The following is a 9,952-nucleotide window of genomic DNA, read 5'->3' on the forward strand; positions in this document are numbered from 1 at the left end:
CTCCGCCACAGCAGGACCAACCAGTGACCGAAGACGAAACACGGCTGGACGCGTTCGCCACCACAAGCCCCCGTGCCAATGACAGGTCCATTGTTTCACCGACCATTGACGTTTCTCCTACGCTGACGAACGCTGCCTTGCCACCAAGCGTCATTTCAATACTGGCAACGCCAGCCGAGGCCACGTCCCGGTGGGCACGATGAATGCAGCGCGCAAGAAAGCACTCTGATGCTGATCTTCAAACCGAACCGGCGATTCGGGTTGAAGAGTGCTTCACCTATCTGCCTTCAGGCAGTCGGTTTCCCCACGCCCAATGAGTACCGGTATGCAACACAAGCCAAGTTACGCGGCCCCCGTAGTAAAGTGGTTCGGCCCGCATAGTCATTGCCTAGTGCAAACCGCAGTTTACACCAATAGTCCCCGAAACCAGTTACACTATTAGGAGCCCTGCCCGGGCCCCTTGCTTCCTCGCGGCTGAAACGTGAAAGGCCAATGGTAACCCAGGCCTGAAGTTAGTGCTTCAGACAATTCTGGAGGTAAGAGAGCTCTTGACTGTACCCGCGCGGCCTCGTTGAAAAGAATATCCTGGCTCAATCCCACCAGACAATTGACAGGACTCTCCTCGGCTGATCGTCTGGGCCACGCCTTCCTCAGATCTGTAGGCTCCCACAATCACGACCAGTCAACTGCTAGAACATGGGGGACTCACCCTGGTCCCGGTATAGCTTGGATTAAGGCGCACCTCATGACTCTTGAAACCAGCTACCGACTACCTACCCACTCCACTCGGGCTGCCGGTGGATTGCGTGGAGTGGATTTTAACCCTGGGCTAAGTCGTGGAGAAATGTTGGGACTTGCACTTGAACATCGATTCGTGCTGGCTCGTTTCACTAACTTTATTGTTTTCGAGATGCAATAAAAACACAACAATATGGTTCGTGCATGGTAAAAACAACTGGGGGGCTCGAACTTATAAAGTGCGAGCATTTCACCTCGAAGATATAGAATTTTCGCCCGCTAGACTTCTTACTTATACTTACGCCATCATCGATTTTTACCTCGCTTCTTTATCGTCCTCCTTTTAAGTACCTTTTGGCCAACATGAAGGTTTCAATTACCCTTTTCACCGTCCTCACCGGGCTAGGACTAGCGGCCCCAGTGACGGACCAAAATATAGCAGCACGACAAGGCCCTGGTACTACTGATGACTTTGGTCAACCTATATTTAGTGCTGAAGGTGCTACTCCTAATACTCAAGGTAGTGGTCCTGGCGGCCAAGGTGCACAAGGGGCTGGTGCAGCTTTGGACAAATTTGCACAGAGTGACGTAAGTTTCCAACCCGTGACTAACGAGAAGGCGGATTCCACGTGGCATGCTGATACGGCTGGCAACTCTAGCTTGGTCAAAGTATTGCTAAGGGTGCTAATGCCGCCGCACCTGCTGCTGGTGGTGCTGCTGTTGGTGGTTTTGGTGATGGTGGTTTTGGTAATTTTTTTTCAGGCCCAGGAGGGAATTAGTTGACTTGGTGGCTTTCGGTCGTTGCACGGAGTTCTCCACTGGCTGGAGTTAAAGCTCGGCCCGGCCCGCAGTGATGGAATTATACATTGTGTGAAAGGCCTCTAGTGAGTTACCCGTTGGCTGCCAGAGGCCCCGCCAACGGGTAACTAGTCCCTATGCTGTTTACTATCAAGATAGAGAAGAAAGAAAGGGAATCCGCTAGTTACATGAGAGCATGACGGCAGTTTATATATCACAGCTTCGAGTCAATGGAAGATTCTAGAAGCACGGCGGTGCAGCCGCCGTTCAAGCGGCTTGCCCGTTACATCACCCCCCTCCCTTCCTATGTTTCCTTCTTCGCGGGGCCAGGCAGTCCGTGTCAAGATAAGTTGTTGTTGAAGGCTGTGTAGCGGATGAAGTGTTCATTGAAGGTTAAAGAAATCTGTGAGTAAATACAGAGAAATGCCACCTTAATATATCACTTCCAAGCTAGTGTCAGAGGCTCCTCAGAGAGCCTTTCAGGGGTTCAGGGTTTCTGATGACCCACTTCAACACTCCCACTCGCTCTGAGGACGGCTCTGACAGACAGGCGAAGGTGCTGTGCAGCAGTGTGCTGTTTCCTAGGGCCCTCGCTAAAACCCAAAAAACACCTCTTTATGGGTGAAAAATATTGGGAAAGAGTGCGCCACTTTAGGTAACGTGAAATAGTAATGACCCTTAATGGGGGTGACCTCCTTAATATGCCACTTCCAAGCGGCTGACAGAACCCCCTGGGAGCGCCTTTCAGGGGTCCGGATGACCCACCTCAAACTCGCTTGAAGGGCGGCTCTGTCAGACAGTCAAGGTGCCGTGCAGCGGCAAGGATAGTCCCGTCTAGCCCTCGCTAAAACCCAAAATCACCTTCGTGGGTAAAAACACAGGAAATAGCGCGCCTACGGGTTCGTTGCTTGCAACGCGTGGACTGCGGAGGATGACCAGATTGATCTCGCGGAGTGGCCATCAGAGCTCCGTCAGTGTGGCTGCCTTCTTGCAGAAGGGTCTTCGCCAATGGAGGGCCAGATTGATCTCGCGGAGTGGCCTCAGAGCTCCGTCAGTGTGGCTGCCTTCTTGCAGAAGGGTCTTCGCCAAGGGAGGGCCAGATTGATCTCGCGGAGTGGCCTCAGAGCTCCGTCAGTGTGTAGAGGCTTGAGTGCCTAAGGAGGGCCGAAGATGCCTGTGACACTCCCACTCGATTAGAGGCTGAGCAGTGTGGTGCTTCTAATCGGACTTGACGCCTAGAGAGTCCCGGAAACGGAGGAAGGCATCTCGTGGCAGGGCCTTGGTGAGCCCATCAGCAGGCTGCTTGGTGCCTTCGATCTTGATAAGGCTGACGGTCCCTTCTGCAACCTTCTCTCGGATGAAGTGCCACTTAAGAGAGATATGCTTAGTGCGAGAGTGGTGCTGAGGGTTGTTGGCCAGATCTATAGCGCCCTTGTTGTCCTCGTGTATGGCTGTTGGCACAGCCTGTGGGTGGCTTAGGTCCTTCATTAGGGAACGCAGCCAGATGGCCTCCTGGGCTGACTGGGTCAGAGCCACGTATTCGGCCTCTGTGGATGAGAGCGTGACACAGGGCTGCCTCTTGGAGGTCCAGCTGATGGCTGCTGAGCCGAGGCTGTAGAAGAAGCCTGACGTCGATCGTCGGGTGTGCAGGTCCGCCGCGAAGTCTGCGTCAGTGTAGCCTTGGATCGGCTGCAGTGGTCCCTCTAAGACTAGCACATAGTCAATGGTGCCCTTAAGATATCTCATGATGCGTTTCACAGCTGTCTGGTGCTGAGACGTTGGGTTGGCAAGGTGTCTGCAGCAGGCGCCAACGGAGAAGCAGATATCGCTCCTAGTGCCGAGCATCGCATACATCAGTGAGCCTACCCTCTTGGCATAGGCGGCCTGGTCCTTGGGAGGGGCGTGCCAGTCCTCTGCGGGTGGTTGGAGCGGATCTGCGGCCATAGGGGTGTCCGTTGGGTTGCAGTCTGACATGTTGTAGGTCCTTAGGATCTTTTCAATGTAGGCTCGCTGGGACAGTTCGATCCGACGCCTGGCCCTATCTCTAGTGACTTTAATGCCTAGGTAATGGGAGCAGGGACCTAGGTCAGTCATCTGGAAGCGTTTGCTGAGGGCATCCTTGATCCGTTGGACCTCCGAGGACAGGCTCCAGTGAGAAGTAGGTCGTCGACGTAGATTGCAATGATGCTCTTGCCACGGACGAAGACGCTGACGTCTGCCGCAATGGGCCTGTAGCCTAGTGTCTCAAGAAACTTGGTGATGGTGTGGAACCAGATGCGAGGCGCCTGCTTGAGCCCATAGATGGCCTTCTTGAGCCTGCAGACGCGGCCAGTGCCGTCTTCGAAGCCCTCTGGCTGCTCGAGGTAGACTTCTTCGTCGATGTCCCCGTAGAGGAAAGCGGTCTTGACATCCATTTGCTCGATCTCTAGGTCTTCAGCGGCGGCTATGGCGAAAATTGTTCTGTAGCTTTCTGGCCTGACCACTGAGGCGAAGGTTTCGCTATAGTCGATGCCTTCCTGTTGCTCGTAGCCCTTTGCAACGAATCTGGCCTTATGGCGGACGATTTGGCCGTCGGTCCCTCTTTTCAGCCTATAAACCCACTTCCCTCGTAGGGCCTTCCTGCCTGGCGGGAGGTCAGTGAGCTCCCAGGTCTTGTTGACCTGCAGGGACTGGATTTCGTCCGCCATAGCGGCGTGCCAGTTCTTGGCGCTATCTGACTGCATGGCCTGTTTGAAGGCAAGGGGCTCGTGGTCTTCCCATTGCTGTGAGATGGCCATAGCCATTGCGAAGGCGTGATCGAAATTATAGCCATAGCGCAGAGGGGGAACTCTTTGTCTGGTGGACCTTCTGACCGACGGCCTGGTCGGATCAGCAGCGGCATGGATAGTTGAGTAAACAGATGGTTCGGGGCTTGTCTCTTCCAGCAGGTCGAGCAGGGCACTGTCGTCCGACTCGTCTCTATGGGACACTATGTTGTCTTCAGAGCTGTCAGACAGGTCTCGCGTGGAATCTGAGGTTTGGCTATCTTCAGGCTCGGGCGAGAGCGCTGTGGAAGTTTCTGGTGTGTAGAGAGACGCGGTGTCGGCTGTTCTATTGTTGCCGTTGCGAAGTGTCCGAGGCGGACATTCGGCTTGCTGGCCTTCCTCCCGGATCAGCTGGTCAAGGATTTGGCCAGTCTTGGGCCTCTTGGGCTGTCTTTCAGAGACCGTAGGCTTGGCGACGTGTTCGACAAAGATGACGTTGGGAGACACGAAGACCCTGTTGCTGCTATCAAGCAGGATGTAGTTACAGTGCCCTTGGTACCCCAGCATTCTGCACGGGATACCCTTAGGCTGCAGCTTCCTGCGTTTGGCTGCTGGCAGTAGTGCCCAGCCTTTTGATCCGATGACTCGAAGATGGGTAACATCAGGTTTTCGCCGTGCCAGGCTTCGTACGGTGTGATAGGTAACTTGGCTGTAGGAGACAAATTGCGGACGTAGGTGATGCTCTGGAGTACGTAGGGCCACCATTTGCGCTCGAGGCCGGACCGAATTAGCGTAGGGTTGAGCTTCTCGCTTAGGACCCTATGGAAGACCTCAATGGCCCCGTTTTGCTGGTGCTGTTCCGTGGCGGCGTAGATGACTTCGATCGCCTTGTCGGTGCAGAAGGCATCTAGCAGCGTGGAGCGATTTTCACCTCCTAGGTCCATCCGCACGTAGAGGCATCGCCTGGTAGGCGTCTCATGCTTCTGAAGGAACGCCTGGAAGATCGGGAAGAGGCTGTCTTTGGTGGCCACGCTAAAGGTCCATCCGTACTGAGTGTAGTCGTCTAGGATGGCCACCCAGTATCTGCTGCCGTCGTATCCAGTGTCCGGAAACGGCCCACAGATGTCAATATGCAGACTTTCTAGCGGCCAGGTTCCCTTTCGAATAGAGTGCCTATGAGATCCTTCCTTGATCTTGCCAATAGCGCAGGCCTCGCACGGGTCTTGTGGCGATTGGGGTCGCAGACCAGTGGACATCCCTTGCAGCCTCTTGATGTTGCGCTCGCTGAGGTGGGCCAGTCTCTCGTGCCAGATGCGTAGGTTGGGATTTTGGACCTGCGAGGTGACGAGGGCAGCTGGGTCGCTATGACGCCTGATTTCATCAGTAGCTTCGTTCCAGAGGTCAGGTCAGGATCCTGAGTACGCAGGCTAGCCAGTGCGGCGTTGATGTCTCTGTTCGGCTCGTCAATCACGTAGACACCATTAGCCACAGTGGCCGTCAGCACGATCTGGCCGCCTTTAACAATGGCAGCGTGCTCGCCATTGCCAAGGATCCAGCACCCCTGCTTGCCGAGAGCTGTGACGGACACCAGGTTGACGCCTGCGTCAGGGGCACAGAGGGCGTCTTGGAAGGTCAGCATGTGGTCTTTCCACAGACCTTCACTGGCAGGTCATAGCTGCCGGCGCCCATGGGCAGGAATGGGCTCCCTTGGCCCCTGCGTAGGAAGACCAGTGTACGGAGCAAGGGCCCGAATTTGCCTCGGCGGCAGAAGATGTGCTGTGAGGCGCCTGTGTCGAGGATGTGGATCTGTGAAAGCAGCGTGTGCTGAGCGGCCAGTGCTGCCGGATCCAGATCATCACGCACTCCCACTGGATTGGCAGCACCAGGAGGGGCGAGGTGTATCGTGCATGGGAAGGTGAAACGGGGCATAGCGAGGTTGGCAAGAGCCTGTGACTGCGACTGTGGTTGGTCATTGGCTTGACCTTGCAAGTAGGCTAGGGCGGTCTGGATATCTGTGATGGAAGGTGTAGTGGAAGATGTAGTGGGCTCCTGCCTGCCGCGATGATCCTGTTTCTTTTTGAGTCTCTCTGCATGTCTCTTGTCGAAGTCGGCCTTGAGCTCTGGATGGACTCTAAAGCACTTATCCACGGTGTGTCCTTTCCTTTTGCAGTGGGTGCAGACGGGCACGTCTCTGTCTCTCCGAGTCATGGCAAGAGCTTGACCGGCGGTGGCGCCTCGTTGCTTCTGGCTCTGTTCTTCGTGTTCAGCAGCGGCGATGGCTTCTTCGAAGGAGACTGCTGGTCTTTTGACCGCTCCAGCAAGGTCCCTCTTTGGCAGCAGGTTGTGTTGCTGATAGAATGCTGTGAGAAACACCTCGTAGGCTGGACCTAGCCCTGTGAGGAACTTGCTGATGAACTGGGGTTCCCCGATTTGACAAGAGACGTCGAGCTCTAGCAGCTCTGAGCGGGCTTGTCGGAGTTTTTCGGCGAAGTCCATGACATCAGTACAGACATCGAGAGTCAGGTCCATGTACTTCTTATCCAGCTCCTGGAAGCAAGCGCTGCCACTGGGCTTGTAGCGCGCCTCGATGGCTTGGAGGATCTGCGCGGCCGTTTCTAGGTGCTTGACATCCTCACGGGCTAGAAAGCTAAGTCGGTTGCAGAGGACTGCTTTAACCCTGGTCTGTCTGTCTAGCCAGATTTCAAGCCTATCTTCGAAGACGTTTTCTGACTCTTCGTCTCGCTGGGCTGGCTGGACGGCTTTCCTACCGCCCGGAAGAAGGTCTCCGTGTTACGGCCAGGCACATACGAGCCTTGACGGCTATAAAGATGTATTGGCACTATGAACAAAGACTCAAAGCTAAGGAGCAAGAAAGAAAGACTAGACTACACGACCGAGCTGGCCCTTATGTGCATATGCACGAGGTTACCTCAGCAGCGCTCAGGTAAGCACGAGGTCGCACGTGGGCACGTGATGCTGCTTGGGCACGTGACACTGGTGAGGTTCTGCGCTGGTGTCTCTACGCTGGCGCGCAGGGTCGTGACACTACCCCCCGTCTAAGGCCTTGATATGCGTATCAAGGTAGTCAGTCGTGGCGGCGGGTTCTTGGTTTCACGGCTTTCTCTGCTGTGTCATCATCGTCTCGTTCCTCGCAGCCCTCCTCCGCTGCAGCACATTCGATCCAGTATTGCAGGTTGACGGGTGGGCCTGCTGCGTCCGGATGTTCATCGTGGAATACCTTCAATGCTATTGGTGCGTTACGGAAATTCCTAGCCGGGTACCAGGTCTCATCAGGTCACATCCCTTCCATAAGACCTGGTATTCCAGTCGTCGACTCCTACCGGTTACTCGAGACTGCTGGACTTGATCAACCTCCCACTCAGGTTCTCCGTTGATCTCCTCGGGTGGCGGAGGTGTCTGGATCTGCTGGGGCAAGGGGTTATCGGCTGCTTTTCGAAGACGGTCGGCGTGGAATAGGTTCTTCATTTTGTACGACTCGGGCAGCTGCAGTGCGTAGCTATGACCGCGTTCTTCCAGGATTACGAACGGACCTGACCATTGGTTATCTAGCCGAGTAGTCGGAGCGTTCGTGGCGAAGCCTTTCCTGCTGAGAAAACTCGGTCACCGATGGCAAAGTCGGTTGGTCGTCGTTTCCTATTAGCCTGTTCCTTCTGACGTTCTTGAGCGGCGGTGGCAGCATTCCTGGCGTCTTCCTGGGTTTCCTGGGCGGTCTGCACAAGTTCCCTAGCTCTGGCGGCGGGTCCGGTGGCAGCGGTCTTGTCAGTCGGGGGCAGTGACAGGGGGTTCCGGATATCTCGGCCTAGGGCTACTTTTAACGGTGCCATGTCGATGGAAGAGTGCCAAGACGAGTTATGGGCGAAGTCGAGGGCGGGCAGCAGGGAACTCCAGTTATCTTGATGCTTCGTCACGTAGAATCGTAGCTTTTGATCTAGGTATTGATTTGTAACTTCTACACCCTTGGGTCTGAGGGTGTAGGGAGCTTCCATGACGATGCTTCGTTCCCGTGAGCCGGTTAATCTCTGCGAGGAAGGCGAAATAAACTGTCCAGCGTTGTCAGAAATCCATACGAGGGCATACCGAAGAAACGATAGAGGTAGCGGAAGTAGCGGCTAGCTAAGACTTCTGCCGTATCGTTTTCTTTCCTGGGAGCGTGGCGATAATCCGGCTTAGCTTGCAGAGGGGTTTTGTTGCGGCGGCAGTCGTGGCAGTTCCGAATATAACGACGGATATCCTCCTTCATCCTTGGCCAGTAGAAGTCTCGTTGGAGCAGCTTGATCACCTTGTTCTGTCCGGCGTGAGCGAAGATCTGGGGTTCGTGGGTTTCGCGAATGAGCGCGGTCTGAAGAAACGTCTGCTTGTCTGAGGTCTGGGCTGGTACGACCAGATGTGTTCCATGGGTACCGAGGTCTTGGAGGAGGTTCTCTTGGCGGATCAACGAAACGAGTTCGGCTCCCTTCGGGACCGAGTTCGGGTCTAGTTCTGGGCGGTCTTGATCGGGCGTCTGCTGTATCCCGGATCAGGGTCACCGTGCGTTCCTCGGCTGCCCGGGCCTTTACGGTAGGGAGCTCCGCTGTCTTCCTGGAGAGGGCATCGGCGACTACGTTCAGTCGACCGGGGCGGTAGAGAAACGGATGTCGAACTGGGCGAGAAAGTCGGACCATCTGATCTGTCGTACCGAGAGCAGGCGCTTCGTAGAAATGGACTAAGGCTTCGTGATCGGTGATCACATCGAACTTCTGGCCTAAGAGCTCTGGGTAGAAGTGCTCTAGACTCTGTACGACGGCGAGGAGCTCTCGATCTTGGATTGGGTAGGCTCGCTCGGCCGGGGTCATGGTCTTAGAGAAGAATCAACGGGCTTCCAGGTCTGATCAGGCTGTTCCTGCCATAGAACACCAGCTGTGGCATTCCGGGAGGCATCGGTCTCCAGTCGGGTCGGCAGTTCTGGTCTAAAGAAGGCGAGGACCGGGGCTTCGATAGCCAGGCGCTTGAGTTGATCAAATGCTTCGCGTTGCTCCGGGCCCATCACAAAGGCAACATCCTTCTTAAGCAACCGGTTCAAGGGTTCTGCCACTCCGGAGGCGTGGTAGCAGAAAACACGGATGAAGTTGCATAGGCCAACGAATGATCGGATCGCGGTGCGGTCTCGGAGGTCTTCAAACTTCCAGTCTTGTATCGATCGAACTTTCCGAGGGTCGACACTAAGGCCCACACCGGCTTCAAGCAGAACGCCGAGGTAGTCAACCTTGGTCACGTTAAATCTAGACTTCTTGATGTCTCCCTGGAGGTTGGCCTGATGGAGTCGCCAGATCACTTCTTGACAGTCTTTCCAGTGGTCTTCTTCTTTATCCGAGTAGATCAGGACGTCATCTGCGTAGGCGCTGGCGCACCGGTCGAGGAGATCGTGAAGCTGCGCGTTGATAAACTGCTGGAACCAGGCGGGACCTACCTTCAGACCGAACGGGAGGACTTTCCAGCGGAAAGTTCCGAAACAGGTGCGAAAGGCGGTCAAATACTCGAGTCAGGGTCCATGCGGAGACGGTGGAAGGCCTGGATCACATCGATCTTCGTGAAGCGTTGAGTTTCACGGCAACCGAAAGCAGTACCTTCGAGGACGGAGCGGGCGTGATGCGACTTTTAAGATGATCGTTCAT

At 55.2% G+C, this 9,952-nt stretch overlaps 1 protein-coding gene across 1 annotated transcript; it reads right to left on the reverse strand.

Annotated features, from left to right (window-relative positions):
• Nucleotides 1–2,754: 2,754 nt before the first annotated feature.
• HRG_08850 (reverse transcriptase (RNA-dependent DNA polymerase) domain-containing protein) lies at nucleotides 2,755–9,952 on the reverse strand (the record flags this gene model as incomplete). The annotated part of the gene is made up of 13 exons (XM_044867321.1): nucleotides 2,755–3,617; nucleotides 3,680–4,155; nucleotides 4,201–4,848; nucleotides 4,971–5,667; nucleotides 5,760–5,841; nucleotides 5,937–6,946; nucleotides 7,622–7,831; nucleotides 7,906–8,294; nucleotides 8,369–8,805; nucleotides 8,858–9,136; nucleotides 9,193–9,767; nucleotides 9,833–9,848; nucleotides 9,905–9,952. 13 exons carry the CDS (start codon nucleotides 9,950–9,952, stop codon nucleotides 2,755–2,757), a joined length of 5,730 nt encoding a protein of 1,909 aa, XP_044717342.1.

The sequence above is a fragment of the Hirsutella rhossiliensis genome, assembly GCF_020360975.1.
Source record: "Hirsutella rhossiliensis strain HR02 chromosome Unknown scaffold00011, whole genome shotgun sequence".
Classification (NCBI taxonomy): Eukaryota; Fungi; Ascomycota; class Sordariomycetes; order Hypocreales; family Ophiocordycipitaceae; genus Hirsutella; species Hirsutella rhossiliensis.